At 31.0% G+C, this 17,064-nt stretch overlaps 4 protein-coding genes across 4 annotated transcripts; 1 reads left to right on the plus strand and 3 right to left on the minus strand.

The window, feature by feature from the left end:
- Positions 1–23: 23 nt before the first annotated feature.
- Positions 24–3,169, minus strand: Tsp_03663 (putative RNA recognition motif protein). Its single transcript, XM_003374419.1, has 7 exons — positions 3,082–3,169; positions 2,193–2,309; positions 1,763–1,901; positions 1,465–1,535; positions 1,068–1,315; positions 415–550; positions 24–337 (listed from the first exon to the last, which is right to left on the minus strand). Exons 1-7 carry the CDS (start codon positions 3,167–3,169, stop codon positions 24–26), a joined length of 1,113 nt encoding a protein of 370 aa, XP_003374467.1.
- A 392-nt stretch (positions 3,170–3,561) lies between these two features.
- Positions 3,562–5,589, minus strand: Tsp_03664 (conserved hypothetical protein). Its single transcript, XM_003374420.1, has 7 exons — positions 5,514–5,589; positions 4,755–4,807; positions 4,559–4,614; positions 4,400–4,478; positions 4,185–4,349; positions 4,123–4,139; positions 3,562–3,580 (listed from the first exon to the last, which is right to left on the minus strand). Exons 1-7 carry the CDS (start codon positions 5,587–5,589, stop codon positions 3,562–3,564), a joined length of 465 nt encoding a protein of 154 aa, XP_003374468.1.
- Positions 5,590–6,198: 609 nt separating this feature from the next.
- Positions 6,199–9,159, minus strand: Tsp_03665 (putative kazal-type serine protease inhibitor domain protein). The gene is made up of 7 exons (XM_003374421.1): positions 8,265–9,159; positions 7,906–8,205; positions 7,146–7,310; positions 6,838–7,027; positions 6,638–6,788; positions 6,427–6,587; positions 6,199–6,361 (listed from the first exon to the last, which is right to left on the minus strand). The coding sequence occupies exons 1-7, from the start codon at positions 9,157–9,159 to the stop codon at positions 6,199–6,201; spliced, it is 2,025 nt and encodes a 674-aa protein (XP_003374469.1).
- Positions 9,160–12,579: 3,420 nt separating this feature from the next.
- Positions 12,580–16,447, plus strand: Tsp_03666 (sodium-independent organic anion transporter family protein). Its single transcript, XM_003374422.1, has 11 exons — positions 12,580–12,599; positions 12,837–12,899; positions 13,015–14,141; positions 14,536–14,622; positions 14,693–14,992; positions 15,045–15,209; positions 15,310–15,499; positions 15,641–15,710; positions 15,861–16,086; positions 16,144–16,264; positions 16,333–16,447. The coding sequence occupies exons 1-11, from the start codon at positions 12,580–12,582 to the stop codon at positions 16,445–16,447; spliced, it is 2,484 nt and encodes an 827-aa protein (XP_003374470.1).
- The last annotated feature ends 617 nt before the right edge of the window (positions 16,448–17,064 follow it).

Consider the following 17,064-nt stretch of genomic DNA (forward strand, 5'->3'; position numbering starts at 1 on the left):
CAATAGCTGTGTGCAATCATTATTCATTCATAAAGCTTGCTCTCCGACATTCCGCCATACATGGGCAATGTCTTTCCGACATACTGATTCATGCTACTACTGTAAATACTTGAAGAATAGCCCATTTCTGATCCAATCAAATCACGTGGTGGACATAAACCAATTGAACGAGACATGTCATGCATTCGATGTGATGTTATTTCTGGTCTCAACATCATTCTTGAATCATCTAGGCGATCTGTCATTTTTAAACTGCCTCGACCTCCACGTGGAGTAAAATAACTTCCGAATATAGGACCACCCCCAGTATTAATGAACAACTCAATATAGCGTTCTCCTGTAAAAAGAAAAACATGTATTTAAAACAACACTAAAATAAATAAATAAACATATATATATATATTAAATACAAACCCATGGTTTTCCTATCTTTTTTCAGTGCTTCCAAAGCATCAGATTCACACTGAAATTCCACGTCCGCTTCGCCAGTTGGACGATTTCTTTCGTCAAACAAAATGCGTACGTTCATAATTTTTATAGGATAGAAAAACTAAAAAAAAACGTACGACAACTCTGCTACAAATCGATAAGTAACGGATTCATGACAATTTATTAATTTATTTATAACCTCACATTATGGGATCCTCCTTCCATTTATTCATTTAGATTATTTTCCCCAAATACAGGCTTTCCAATCGAGTAAATGAATCGCTTATACAAAACAGTTTCCAAAAAAGACATTCTTGGAAATTTCATTTCGAGATGAAAAATATTCACATTTCAATAAATCATAAAAACATAAGCACTTATTAGCGATAAATAATTTTGAATGTTCGGTGTTTTTGTAAAATGTATATATAATGTGTGTGCAAGCACATAAGCGTTTCAGCAATTCGCATGTTCTGAATGAAGGGTAATTCGTAAAGAGTTTTCGCGCAGTAAATAAACATAATACTTATCATACAAACTACTGACCCGTAAACATTACGCTTAGCTTTTGCCTTCCCCCAACAACCATGCACATTTAAAAACAGCAAATAAATGTATCACCCTGTGCAGCAGCTTACTTCCATAATGTCATTGGCGGTAGCCTTATAGGGTAGTCCCCTCATATGCAAGGCGAAACCAGCGCCCCGGCCACCCATGCGACCGCCAAAACTTGCTCCCTGGTCGTAATATCCTCCACGAGGATTAATTGGTGAACTTGTAAAGAAGTCGTCATTATACATGCTTCCAGGACCACCGCCTCGGTAACCGGCTGTATCATAATAGCCCCTGTCGTGATCCACAATCCTGCCACCACCATCTCCCCAACCTGTAGATACAAAATTAGTTGAAAATTCCTTTTCATAATGGCAAGCCATCAAATATAAAAGCAAACACTACCAAAGTCAGGCTCTTGAAGGGGGACATCAAGCAGAGAGTATGGGCCAGGTCGCCCACTGCCGCTTCTCCCGTATTTACCCGCCATATGCTGCGGTCGTCTAGTGACCCGATCCATTTCTTCCATCGAACTGCGAAACACTTCAATGTACCTATACAGAGAAAACGCTCCACTTCCAGAAAAATGAATGAATTTTCAAAAAAAAACACTGAACGCATCACTGCTTCTGTATTTTGTATATCAAAATTCACATACAGTCAACAACTGTACCCGAACAAAATAAAGAAATGACCAAAAACTAAATAACACATTTCCAATTAATCAATGTGAACTAGTGTTTCGTAATAATGAAAATAATAACACGATAAAAACACTGACCTATGACCAATTTTTTCCATGTGTCGGTCTAAAGCTCGTTCCGTAGCTTCTTTGTTCGAAAATCGAACAAATCCTTCTCCACTAGCACGGCCACTATTATCTTGTCCAAATCGAATATCATCAATGGAATCAGAAATATCTAAAATACATCACATATGCATAAAACAAAAAACGTCAATAAGTTTGCAAAAAAGTACTTTGAAAAAAACTAAAAACATCATCTTTGCTACAATTGTAAGGTAAACCACGAAGACGCACAACATTTTCCATTGTTCCTAATCCAAAAGGTTTGCCGCTTCTTTGCAAAACGTATTCCATTTCCGATCTTTTTGACATAAATACTAGAAAAAAAACATCATGATATTCCATTAAGAAGCACAGTAATACAACAATGCAATACCCTCTATGTAACGCTGACCCATATGCTCACGATGATGACGCAAAGCTTTGTCGACATCGTCTGCAGAGCCAAATTCAAGATATGCCTCTCCACTAGGTCGACCTTCTTTAGAATAAGTAAAATGAATACCAATTATATCACTGCAATCTAGAAAATATCATCAATATGCTAAATGACATAATATATAATTACACTACAAAATATACTGAACTCAGGTGTTAAAAGTCTTAAAAACTATTTTACTGCAATAACTGCAATTATTACAACTATGACGAAAACCATAAAATGGTTAAAGTTAATATTCAAAAAAAAAAAACAATAATATTAAATTCACATCACAGTAAATTACTAAATTCATTCACCATTTAAAATTAAGAAAATTTACTCTCTTTCAAAGAAATTTCCAAAAATTTACAGCTATGCTTGCAGTCGCGTCATACAAAGATTTCATCTTCTTCTTCAAGATATTTTCATCCATTTACAATTACAGTTGTAAAATTAAAAGAACAAGACAGAAAAACTGAGAATAATTTTTAGAGTACACTTTAAAATATACTTTAAAAGTACACAAAAATAGTGCATAAAGGCAAGCAAATGAATAAAGTAGAGGAAAATGATCAGATCAAATAATGACAACTAGAAAAATCACATCTACGTTAAATACTACACAAAACTCAAATATAATAACAAATAAAAATGTACGCACCCGTAACAAAACATATGTCTATTTTCAGCAAATAGCTAACCAAAAAATTTTTCCAATAATAAACAATTAAAAAGTTCATCGTCTTTTAAACAATTATAATAATTAGATAAAAAAACAATAAGAAAATAAAATAGTGACTGTTTAATAATAAAACATTTCCTAAATAACTAACAAAATCAAATACAAAGAAAACTATATGAACAACAAAATTACCATGGAAAAATTTCCTAATATCTTCTTCTTTTGACGACCAGGGCAAACCACGCACACGAACTACATGCTCGCCTGAAGAAACCCTCATTCTGTTCTCATTGCTATTTCCAGAATTCTCACTTTTTATGTTATCAACCATACTGAGGAAAAGCAACAGACGAACAGAAACTCAAAAAGCAAAAGCAGTGCACTGAAAGCGGATCAATAATTATTCATTACTGTAGAAAAAAAATAATACTTGAAAATTAATAAGTTACTCTCACTCATGAATAAAAAAAAATAACAAAATTTTAAATTGTTTCATCAAAAAATTTTAATTAACTTTTTAAATGATCAAAATCAATATAAAGTAATAAAATTTAATTGAATAAAAATAAGAAGCAGTACCGATTTTAATTTGCTTTCATTATTTATTATGTGCTACTGCATTTTGTTAACCGAAATATAATTATGTGATAATCCATTTTTTATTTTAAAATTTCATATAAAACTACATGATCTGATAATTAAAATGCTAATTATAAAAAAGGCAGATTTGATAAACAATGAGTTACTGTAATTATGATGATAGCAATTCATAATTTTATTTAAAATTTGAAATTAATATGAAAGTTAAAAATTGAAGAATTACATAATATTTATTTTCATATATATTTTATTTATTTAGCAGATTTATAATATATATATTTTTTACATGCTTTTTTATAGTATTACAGTATTATAACAATGTGAAGTTTAGGAAAGAGAAAACTCGGTTTCAATAAATGAAATTGTTTAGTTATAAAGTATTTATCGAGAAATAAATTTAAATTTTCACCAAATTTTTTTACTTTTATAACAATACAAAGTTTTCATAAGAGATTTATGTATAGAAAAAATGAAATGATCAAGCAATTTCTTCACCATGCAAAACTGCACGCTTCACGAATAGTTGAAGTTATTGCCGTGAGTGTAAAACTTTTAATGATGAGCGAAACAAACAACCGAAAAACAGATTACAACAATAAAATTATAATTGTACGTAGCATCAAAATTTAATACCCTATTCCAGCAGTGTGCTATAAAAAGAAAAATGAATGTTATAAAAAAATGAATAGACTGACTGGGAAAAATGTAAACTTAAGTAAGCCGTTGTTTCCAACACGAATTCCATTTATGATAACACCCACCCATTTTGGTAAGCCAATTGGTTCCATGAATTCATAATATTTTGGGTCATTTGGTTGAAAACCTTTTAGAATGTTCCAGTTTGAATAAGGAGTTAAATACTAAAACTTTTCTAAACTGGTTATTTAAAAAAAATAATAGCATTCATTACCGGATCAAAGCCGGGTATCGACTGCGAATTAGGCCAATATGGAAAATTTGGAAAAAGATGTGCAATCCCAGGTGTTATTCTGCATAATATTGCAATGATAATAGTGAAAATAAAACATAAATGCAGTTTGTATCGCTTACACTAATGGTAGTGAAAAACAGCACTCGTGCAGCAAAAAAAAGCATACACTGATTAAAAGAATTCTCATCGAAGACCTAAAAATTTAAAAACAAGAATACAATAATTAAAAAGAGTGATTAAATAAATAAGAAAATAAAATATGAAATCACATTAAGTGGAATAAATAATATATGCAAAATGAAAAGATGAAAATGGTGTCAGAAAAGCAGTCAACTGATTCTAGCTGTCCAAATATGATCAGCTCGACATCATTAATTAAAACGTCAACTGCAATTTCAGAAATAAAATTTTCAAAACAAGAATTTATCATACTGCAGTGAAAAGTGCATCAGAAGAAAATTAGAATCTGGAAATTTTAATTGAATAACAAAGATGACAGGCAATTTTAAAAACGATATATATTTTCATTCAGTTCAACATCATGCATTTTCCAGTGTGTGTTCGTGGCGTGATAATTGCCGCATTGATATTTTTTCCATTTTCGTATGTTTTTTTTAAAAAAAGCAGTACTATCAATTAACAGCACCAAAAAACATATTATACATTTTAGGGTTGAATCATCAAAAAGCAAAGCTCAAAAATTATTATCAAGATATAAACGTCAAAATTTAGAAGTTGCAAGATACGTAAGTGCAAAACAATTATTTTATTACTTACTTTGCAGAAAGCAAAATGAATTATATTTCACGTTTGTTCACTGTTTCATTTAAAATTGAAATAGCAGCTATAATTCATGGTTGAAGCACTCTTGTATAATACTTTATCCTGTAATCCAGTTGGATAGTTGGTGAATTAGAAAAAAAGTAAAATAAATTCGCCTAAGTACTACTTTACCAAATTGCATCGCTTTTGTTGTATACATCTGTTAAGTTTAAATTTAATTTTCCCTAAGTGAACAGTTATTCATAAAATATTTTTACTGTTTTTGCATCAGATGAAACATTAACTTTTTCAGAATAGAATTTGCTGTAACCCACTGTACAATGCCATCTATCCATATCGAACCTATTTATTTCCCTACACTGGGGGAAGCTACGAATTAGGACCATTTTTGACTCGGCCATTACTTGGCAGCACTGGACAAATATACGAATGCCCTCTTGCTTATTTGCTGCATCGAAATACTGGATTCATGCAATCTATGTTTAATCATGTCGAAATCGCTAGACTTCACGAACCACAGATATAATAAAAACAATGTGCTGTTATTTCAACGATACATGCAAAAATAAACTGCTGAACGATGCAAAGTACACTTAAAGACTCATATTACTTCCCAGTTCAGGCGAACGGCTTGCAGCAGCAGCTATTTCTAAGTACAATATATCGCTGAGTTTTCGCCGATGTGATGTTTCCAACTTCTGAGAAAAATTTAAACTTGCTGAACGTTTCAGATTTGTTGTACGCCTAACATCATCTTCTCCATTTTCAGACATTAGCCTAAGATCTTTAGCGTAATAACAAACAGCAATATCGAAGAACAGTCCAATCAATCTTAAAATGCCATTGAAACCAAAATATCTGAAAAATTTCATTCTCATAAATTGATATTGCTGTTTACAAAATTGAAGTCAAACCTATTTCTTAGCTTATCAGAGTCGTATATGCTGCAAGAGCCTTGTTGACCACACTTTTTATTCCAAAGCAAACATGTGTCATCAATAATATATCCATAAATGATTGGCGAGGGAAATGTACCTAATTATTTCGGAAAAAATAATTTTATCCAATTTATGAATGTAGTCGAATAACATACAAAACAAACTGATCAGAAAGGCACTTAACCCAAGACCAACAGAACGAAGTTTCACAGGAATTGATCTGAAATCACAAGAAAAGAAACATTTCATAAATGAACTTTACATTGATCATAAAATGTGTCTAACCGAAGCACCATAAGCACACCAGGAATTACTGAAGTTCCGGATATGACGCCACCAATGGTAAATAAAATAAAATATACAGCAAGAGGCTGATTGCAATTTTCTGAACACCATGCTCGGCTAGCGCTATTTCCAGTATCCAAGCATAAGCAATTGGTGAAATTCTGAAACATTTGTCAAAAAGAAGCATATTAAATTTATCTCATTTACTTACCAGTGTAGAGCCAGTGTTAATAATTTCTCGACATCCTGCATAACAAGGTGACAAAAATGGCTGCCCACTTGCACTGCAAACAGGAAATAAACTTTGTCGATCACAAGCACAGTATTCATTGCAACTGTTTGAATAATTGAAACTGTTTAATCTGAAATCAAGAAAAAATTACAGATACAAAACAATTTAACATTACTTACTTTCCAAGTTTGCCAATCTCGCTAAGTACTGAATTACAACCTAAAGCAATTTTTGAGACTGACAGTATGAAAGAAATTATCGAGCAGCATGCAATGTAGATGGCTGCTTTACGTCCTTCCAGCCTCAACTTTCTCATAATTATGCTTCCCGTAACAGTACCCAAAGCAAAACCAACTATGCCAAGACTACCTGAAATAAAATATTTCATTAAAAAGAGCAAATACCGGGGTGCATAAATGCATATCATAAAAAAACTACACACACAAAGTTATATGTGTGTAGGTGCGCGCATCGATCATTCACTCACCAATAAGCAAGTTCGCTTTATATTGAGGAATGTCAAATTGACTTTCAATATATTTAGGTTGAAAAACAAAAAAGCCTTTGAACGCCAATGTATCAAACATTCGACCAATTAATGTTATGGTATAAATTGGTGTTCTCAGAATGATCATCAGTGACTGTATAAATGCTGAAAATAAAGAAAATATTTTTTGTGTGATTTTTTAAATTTTGAAAAAATACATTGCTTTAACTGTACCATTTGTAACTGACTTAAATTCAGTAATTACATGTGCACCATTTAAATGGAATAGCATCGATTTAAATTTCAATGTAATTCTACATTTAAATAAGTACCCAAATAGTATTTCCCATTTTTGGAAAAAGGACATCAATTTATCAACGTGCAAAAAAACTTCCAGTTGTTAATTATACTCACAGTACTGGTAATAAATATTGAAGCAGTATATTGATTACGTATCGTTACATTCACTTTCAGTATATATAATAAATGTTCATTTTAAAGCCGATTCATGTGCGACAATATGTTATCCATTTCAAAAGCAATAAAGTAGAGTTTGTTAGTGGTTTGGAATTCTTTTTGAAAAAACTTGCTTATTTCTAACTGAAATGAACTCTTGAAAACCTAAAAATGTAATTATTCACCATATTATGTACTAACAATTGAATTATTTCATGAAAAGTTAAATATATAAATTTACAACTATCTTCAGTTAATTATTCAGTTCTCCTTTTCTTCAAAAAAAACATACATACATACATACCTTTCATTTCAGATTTGGCTAAAGAAGACTTTGTAGATTGAACCATCGGTTCGGTTTGAGATGGCAATTCAGATTCGGTTTTTTTAGCTATTTCTTGTGGAGGAAAGCAAACAAGCAAAGCAGAAGGCAATAAGAGCAATGAAAAAATCACTAAAAATCCAAGCCACCAAGCTCCAATCCAACCAATGTCTGTCGGATCCAAGCCAGGCATGGATGACAAATCGTAATGAAAGCGATTGCAAACAGAGCCGAGCATGAAACCAAGTACTGGTCCCAGGATACGAATGAAAAACACTCCAGCTAAAAAAAGATTCAATGCATTGTAAAAGGTGTGTTTGTTCATTCAATTTTCAGCATACCAAAATACAATGGAGTGTTGCGCTTTTTTACGTAATCGTCTATTAACGGCATTCCCAAAGTCCATGGCATGCTGTGCCCAACACCGATGAAAATGATTCCAATTAAAATAATCGCAAATGCAGCTTGATTTGTCGTGCCATTTTCACATTTCACAGTTTCAATAAATGTCCTCAGTTTGTTTACAAGTCGATCACAGAATGCATACGATGCTTTTGCATGGTCGTATAGTGATTTCATTTGATTTGAAGGAATTTTCGTTTCATTCAATCGATTAACTAAAGCATTTGCAAATGCATCATAATCGCCAGCCAGAAAAGGTATGAGTTCAAGTTGAATTAATTTAGGAAGTTCTTTGAAGAAAGTGTCATTCGATGTTCCACAGTTGAGCGTTTCAGAAGAGAGAATTTCATCTTCCACTGACCAAATCCAGCCAGCAGGATGTAAGCGGCGAGTTTTATCAAGCCATTCAAGTATTGCACATCCTAAAGTTGGATGTTTTATTAATTTAATCGGCTCGTCAATTTCAGATATGGTGATTAAATCTGCAGAAGCGGCAAACTTTTCCAAAGTCACATTGTTTGCTTGATGATCGTCTGGAGGAAAAATAAAACTCGGCAAAGAAATGAGCAAACAAGCAAACGCTATTAACATACAGCCTGCACCAATCCACCGTGCACGATTTCCTCGGCTACCAAAATAGGCCAACACTACAACCGTTAGAACGTAACCGATGTCGCTTGACGACATCAAAGTTCCGGATAATCTGCTTGGAATTTGAAACTGCCTCTCTATACTTTGCACTGCACTAATCAAATATGTAAATGTGATCGTCTCCAAAAAATAACAAACGCAAAAAACAGTCAGAAATTTCCACAAAGCATTCAACTTCACCATCTTCGACAGTGCAAATTTCAAAAAGAAGAAAAAAGCTGCTTAACAATATAATTCAAAAATAAATAAAATCTCCACAAAATGCCACTTTTTCTCTTTTGCACGCACGAGCAAGCAATTTTGCTCCGCTTCTGTCATTTCTTATTTAAGCATACTTACACAATGTTACAAAACATCCGCAATAACAGCTATCCTATGATAAGACATTGAGCTTATCATAAAAGTACAAGCACTTTGACAAACAAACCAACAAATATTCTGCACGACCGAAAGGTTGGCAAACAATACCAGCTAACTGACCCAAAGAAAACATTGTACTCACTTGTACAATCATATATTTTGTTGATAAGCTTCAAAAAAATATCACACAAAAATTACGCAAACTAACTTTTTCCCAAGCTTTGTTGTACTTGTTGAATAATAGCATTACACGATTGAACACAACACAAATTTGCATAATCCAATTTTCATATTAACTAATGCAAATAATGTTTTTATCAAACAATCGCCTTAGAATAAACTACGTTTGAAATGATAATTACTTCTATTGTTTCAAATTCAATTTGTTATACTATATAACCAGTAGAATGTGAATAATATAACCATCACATGAGCATTGCTAGTTTCATAAAAGCATTATTGCTGGTTCAAATATATATTGTTTGCAAAATTTTATTAATAAAATTATTGTTGTATTAAATGGCAAAAGTTTACATGAAATGCAAACATCAAACTTCATTTCATCTCTTAAACACACCTTCAAAGCAGCAGTTTACTTAGGCATAAATTGAAATGAACTGAACTGAACTGAAGGGAACTATACAAAACTAAACGAAATAACATATTATCCATAGATAAATAATTGCATTAAAAACAAATAAATTTATAATAAACAAAACCATTACTTTAAACGTGCAATTTTAAATACCGTGAATGCGCAATTCCATTCAGAGATATTTTAGAATAAATTTTTTTTCAATTCTGCATACATGATTATCAACCTACAAACTCTGTGACAAGTTTTCATGTAAAAATATTTTGAATATTGAATTAAATAAATGCTGAAAAAAATTCTGAACAAAATTTGTAAAATTATTTTTGGTAAAAAATGCTTCGAAAATAAACAAATCAAAATTCCTATTTCTCTTAAATATATCATTATTTTTGTCAAAAACTCACCATCTGACTATTAAATTGTGAAATAATAAGTATAAAATAAAAACTCATACTCGCAATAACACTTTTTATTATTTTGAGAATAGCTTGGGCTGTATTGAAAAGTTTATAATTTTTTGAAAAGTTAAAATACTTTTACAAAGTTTTCCAATCAAAAATTATGCTCTTATAAGCATTTCATTTTCTCTATTTGAATATTAATGAATTCGTCAAAATCGATAGTATTCAGCTTAATACATACGGACAAATGCGTTTTCATTTTCATTTTTCAACAATTTAAGAATTATATATCAAATACTTGTAATCACATTTAAAAAAGCAATAATTAAACATTTTCAAATTATTATAATAAAAGTTCTACATTTGAACTGATAAATGACTTTGTTTGCTTTCTTTTCATGTACAGTTCAATTCATTCGCATTTCACCAATATCTATGCATGCATCAACGTTAAATATACTTTATGTCACTTTTTTAAGAACAATGTACACTTTCTTATTTGATAAGATAAGTTGAAAAATTACAAATGATAAGCAACAATTCATAGCAGCTCTGAAAGAAAAATTGATAATAATAAAAAGTTCATTTTGTCTATGAAATTCAACAATCATTGATGATTTGCGCAATACACAGTAATAATATAGTTCACGAAAAGATTAAATAATTCGAAAAATACATAGTTTAAATTAAATGTTGGATTTATTTTTAAACTCATGTAGTCAATGCAAATTTGTATTAAATTAAAATTAAACAGTAAAAAAATAAAAGAAAATCTTTGTATTATTGTAATAATTAAGAACTGAAATCAATCAATATAACAACAATTAACATTCTTAATGCGCATTTCATTTAATTATAAATAAATTATTATCATAAAATTAATCGATTCAAATTTATGCTCTGCATTGCAAAAATTCAAAATGCACACTTAAAATATTCTACCTATTAATAATCGATATTCATTTTTAAAAAGTCCATTTTGAATTTTCGATTTGATTTCGATATTTTTATTTGAAATAAAACAATATGCATAAAAATTTGAATCAATCAAATTTAATAAGATGACATTTTTTCTAATTTCAAATTTACTTTTCCGAAACGATGATTCAGCCATCTGTTATGAAAAAAGTTCAAAACTTGATTTCACAATGCACTTCTACTAGTAATAGATTTTTCTTAAACAATCAAACACAAACGTGACATCTGTTTATCAGTGTGGCGTTAGCAGCAATTTACCTTACGCACTCTTACGCAAAATGTATTCCGTCTGAGTGGCCAAAATTTATTGCACTCAATCGGTGAAATGTGGAACATCGAACAGCATCAAATTATTAAATTTAAATTATGTTTTATTTAAAAAAAATCTGATTTTAACATTTTACTAAAATCAAAATTAACTCTCAACTTTTTTTCAAAAATACATCCCAAAATATAATAATTTGCATGAACGCAGTCATAAGAGTTATTATTTCATCAAATGATCATTGTCAGTACATACTGTAATGAGAAAAAACGTATAAAGTCATAGCAAAAATATAAATAATCGCTGAAGTCGCAACAAGTTTGAATAATACATTTCATTTAAAATGTAAATTCAATTTAAATTCTATATTCATTATCAATTTGAAATGCTAAATCACTCATCTTAAATTCCAAGTTTACGCTTTTTAAAATGCTATAAATAGTACTTTTAATGGGCACGAAAAATATGCCAGCAATTTTTACTTTATTTTTCTGATTTCTGCTGTTTTTTGTTGATTACCTCCAGCCATCCACCTGTCTATATATATATATATATATATATATATATGTGTGTGTGTGTGTACCTATTTATTTCTCAACAACTTAAAATAATCAACATAAGCTTTCCAGTTTAATGAAGCGCAATCTTTCATTGTTTTCTATATTGTTACACATGCAAGAAAAGTATTGAAAAAAACGGATTATTGATCAATCGCTTAGAACTCTTCTGGTTTGAGTAAAAATAGCTAAGGCAATATATAAATTTAGGAAAACCAGAAAATTGAGTAATCTTCAACTAAATTAATAAAAAATACATTTATTACTAACATTTACAGAAACAAAATAAAATTATTGACCATGGAATTTTTTTAACTTCTTAGACATTTTAAATTTATATAAAATTAAATGTTCAAACAGAAATATGCGTTAATATTTCTAATGAAATGATTATTATTTCATTATTGAAAATAAATGCCATTAGGATATTTAAATGAATAGATAAATATGCAGACACACACACACACGTATGTATATAGCAAAAATAATATTGTAATATGCTTAACAGAAGCATATACAGAATGCATAGTTTGATTTGAAAATGAAAATTACATTGCAGAAGCAACAATCATCCGGTTAAGCCGTGGCCAGTAATATCAAGAAGATGTTTGCGCACTGCCCCGTCACTACCCTGTTTACGTGTTTGCCAACAATCCTTGCTAATGAAAAATTCCTGACCAACTTGACATTGCACAAATTTTCAGCATCTGCAGTCGTGACAACGAAAACCTTTACAAACTACCAACAGAAAAGATCTTTACAATGAGGTAAGAAAAATAAAAACTTCAACCAAAAAAAATAGATGACGTTAACCAAAACTTCACTGATTATTTTAAAATTATACAATTTTTCAAACAATATTGTTTTTATCTATTATCTTAGCTTTCAAGACTGCATTTATCGTCACGCAAACATTTCATCTTTTCTCTGCTTGTTTTGCATTTGTTTCGCTTTGGAAACTGCTTCGTTCACATTATTTGTCAGCGCATTACAAAGTATTGAACGACACTTCCAAATTCCAAGCAAATTATCAGGCACTATTGTATCAGCTGGCGATATAGGCTACATACTAACTGTTGTACTATTAGCTTATGTAGGAAGCAAAGGAAATCGTGCAAGGTGGATTGGTTCTGGTTGCATTCTTATCTCTTTAGCATGCATTATTATTGCATTGCCATATTTCATGTTTCCATACAAACCATCATTATACAATGAAACTATTATTAAAGAAGAATTGAAAAAAAATTATTTCATCAAAGAAGAAGATATCGACACGCCTAGTAAGCTTTTGAAGCACAAACACTTGGGACCTCGTTTGCCAAACTGGGTTAAAAATTTCACCATGATGATGCAATACACAGATGCTTTTCAGTGGTCACAATTGGACAGTTTATTCGACTTTTTCCCGGAAAAAGAGCAACAAGAACAAAATAAAAAACACCATTCCTTAAAACGTTCGTTAATAGAAGCTATAAATGGGGATGAAATGAATTTTGAAATGTCAGAACATCTTATTGATGATTATGGTACACATCATCATGCAATAGATGAAACTTATTTCATAAGTGACATTGAAGACGTAATAATTGATCCAATGGACAGCGTCACTGAGACAATTTACAGAAACAAACGACGAACAATAAAAGTATCAAATAAGTTGCAATCACTTTTTTCGGATGTATTATTACGCAAAGGAAATTTCTCTGATCTAGCCTCCATCATTTCCAAAGAAATGAACGCGGCTATAGATGAACGATTGTCATCCAATAAGATGAAAAGGTTAATGTCTTCTGCACAACTACCATTCGCTTTTTGCAATGAAATAGTAACATCTGTTAAAGCCATCCTGGAAAAAAACAAATGCAAAACACTGAATACAGATATTTTTGCCGTTGGCATTATTGGCTTCGGAATAGTATTAATAGGGATTGGTCATAGCATGCCGTGGACACTTGGCATCCCGCTGATTGATGACAATGCAAATAAAAATAACACGCCATTATATTTTGGTAAATTATGCATTTTGTTCTTTTTCACTTATGGTACAATCATTTTGCTTCATATTTTATTGATATACCAAATATAGTGATAATCATTCAAAAAATTTTAATTTTCTACATACAATTTTAAATTTCAATTTTCTTTTCCCTACTTCAAAATTCAATTTATTAAACACAGCCATACAATAATAACTGATGATACTTATAACTGAATAATTAATGGATAACAATTACTAATAAATAATAACAACTGATTTTCAAAACCTTTCCACTTTACTGACAATTTTACAATTTACGAATACAAACATTCTCTGTCATGTATTTAATAAGAAAATTAAATTTTAAATTCAAAAATTTTCAAATCTGATATACAACTGTGTTAATAATAATAATTTATTTGCAGCAGTTGTATTTTTCACTCGAGTAATGGGACCTGCTCTTGGCTTCATACTTGGAGCTGGATGCAATAAAATTTACTTAACTCTGAAAGGTAATATCGTTTTCATTTTTTTCACCTTTATCAATTTGTTCTTTCGTTAATTTTTAAAAAAATATTTCAGAAGCACCAGGCATAACAGTTATGGACAAAAATTGGATTGGAGCATGGTGGTTGGGCTTCTTACTCATCGCTTTCCTTCTCTTTCCACCCAGTATAGGATTGTTGCTTTTTCCGAGAACTGAAATGAAGAAGACGAACATTGCTGAATTACATAACAATGAATTAGAAGTGAAATCAACATCCGCTGCCCAGCCATTAATTATGATCGATCACGCGGATGCACATCCAACAATGTCATCTAAACGTAAATCATCCGCATTATCTAAGATCGAACCATCCAATGCTTGGGCAGAGACCAAAAGTTAGTGGGCAATTTTCTTTCCAATACTGTAAACATAAATATGTATATTTAGAATTTTTTTTTACAATACTGATCATTCTGCGATGTCCTGTTTTCACTGGTTCTAACTTTGGCCGGCTTATTGAAGCATTCGCTATGAAAGGCATGGTAGTTTTTCAACCAAAGTATCTTGAAAACCATTTCGGTCTGCCACAGTTCGTAGGCAATTTATATTTAGGTAATATTGAACAGTAGAAACCTAGCCAATGAAATTCCAAATCAACTCAACAAAAACGAATAACTCATTAATAAATGTTTCGTGCTATTCTTTTTTTCAGGAATTACTGGCGTTTTGTTGTATGCAATTGGGGTCGTTTTAGGGAGTATTATTTTAAAAAGGTTCAAGCTAAATGGCCGAAAAGCAGCTGCTTATATTGCAATCTGTTCACTGGTCAGCGGAATATTAACACTAACCCATACTTTAATTTCATGCCATTCTGTTATAAATTCTCTGGGTAAACAGGGTCTGTAAGTACAGTGTTTATTTTCATTCGTTTTTTAATATTCAAAAATCTCTCAAATTTCTATTACAAGCAGTAAATTATAAAAGCATTTTTCTGAATTGGACCTGAACTACTTTTCATCGTCTCACATGCAATACATATTAAGGATGAATGGATTCAACTACACTACGCAGTGTAACATTGACTGTCAGTGTGACAATTCAGAAATGTTCCCTGTTTGTGATCGCAGTGGTTCATTCATTTATTATTCCCCTTGTCATGCAGGATGCCGAAATATTACACTTAAATCACGACAAAACTTTCAATTCGTAACCATATTCAATTATCATATTTGATGCATTGATCGACAAACCATTAATTTACAGGAATTTCACAACTGCGACTGTATTTCCAATGGAACAAGTGCTAGTCGAGATTGGTGCAAAGATGACTGCTATTGGCCAATGATTGCATTTTTTGTTGTATCGTCAATTGCGTCCGTTGTTTCAGGAAGTGTCGTTGTACCATCTGTACTTCTAGTTTTGCGATCCGTCCCTTCACAACACAGATCTGTTGCCTTAGGCTTCAGCGCCTGCATAATCAGTCTCATCAGTAATAGTAACGTTCTAACTAGATAATTTAAAATGTTTTCACTTATAAATAATACAGGTACAATGCCAGCACCGACAGTTTATGGACATATATTTGACGCCAGTTGTTTAATATGGAACAAAAGTTGTGAGGATAAAGGCAACTGTACAGCATATAATCCTGATCGGTTGCGTTTCTGGTATTAATAGCACAATCTTTTGAATTTTTCATTATTTTCCAGTTTTATATTTTCACTGAATCTTTCAGGTTTTTTGGTTTAAGTGGTGCACTGAAAACTGCCACTCTGTTTTCTGATTTATGGGTATGGTATTGGGCCAAGGACCTACAGTTGACTAAAGATACAAATCCTGAACAAGTTTGACTGTGTTTGCAATACAAAGCGAAATTTATAATCTAGCAAAGGACTTACTATCATGAAATTCAATCTAGTCCATTTACAAGACTTTATTTTGTTCAATTTGTATTATTTTCTCACACACCAGTGCAAAAACGGTGTCTTCATAATTCCCAGTGTTTTAATGAACAGAAATAATTAAGACAAAACATTTTTTCCTAATTTTTGAAAATGTTCTTGTAATAGCTTGAATTGTTCATTTTTTTCATTTCATCCAACTATTCATTTCAAACTTAACTGAAACAACAATAAAATAAACAACACTTTTTTACTATGCTTAATCAGAAAATTTTTTCCTTTGCTTAAATTACAATTTTCCCTGGTCAAATCTTTAGACACACAACAGTGCAGTGCGACAAATCATTCATACTCAGAAAAGCAAATACAAGAAGACATTATAAGAATTTGACTAATTGAGAAAAATAAATAAAGCTTAGCACTTAAAAACTATAAGCTGATTGTAAATATTTTACATATAGTTAATAAAAATTGATATCTTAATTTAAGCTATAATTATAGCAAAAGTATTTAAAAACTGAAAAATTTAAAAGTCGCTTCATTAAACCGGCTACGTGTATTGGAAA

This window comes from Trichinella spiralis (genome assembly GCF_000181795.1).
Source record: "Trichinella spiralis strain ISS 195 chromosome Unknown Scfld5, whole genome shotgun sequence".
NCBI classification, from domain to species: Eukaryota; Metazoa; Nematoda; class Enoplea; order Trichinellida; family Trichinellidae; genus Trichinella; species Trichinella spiralis.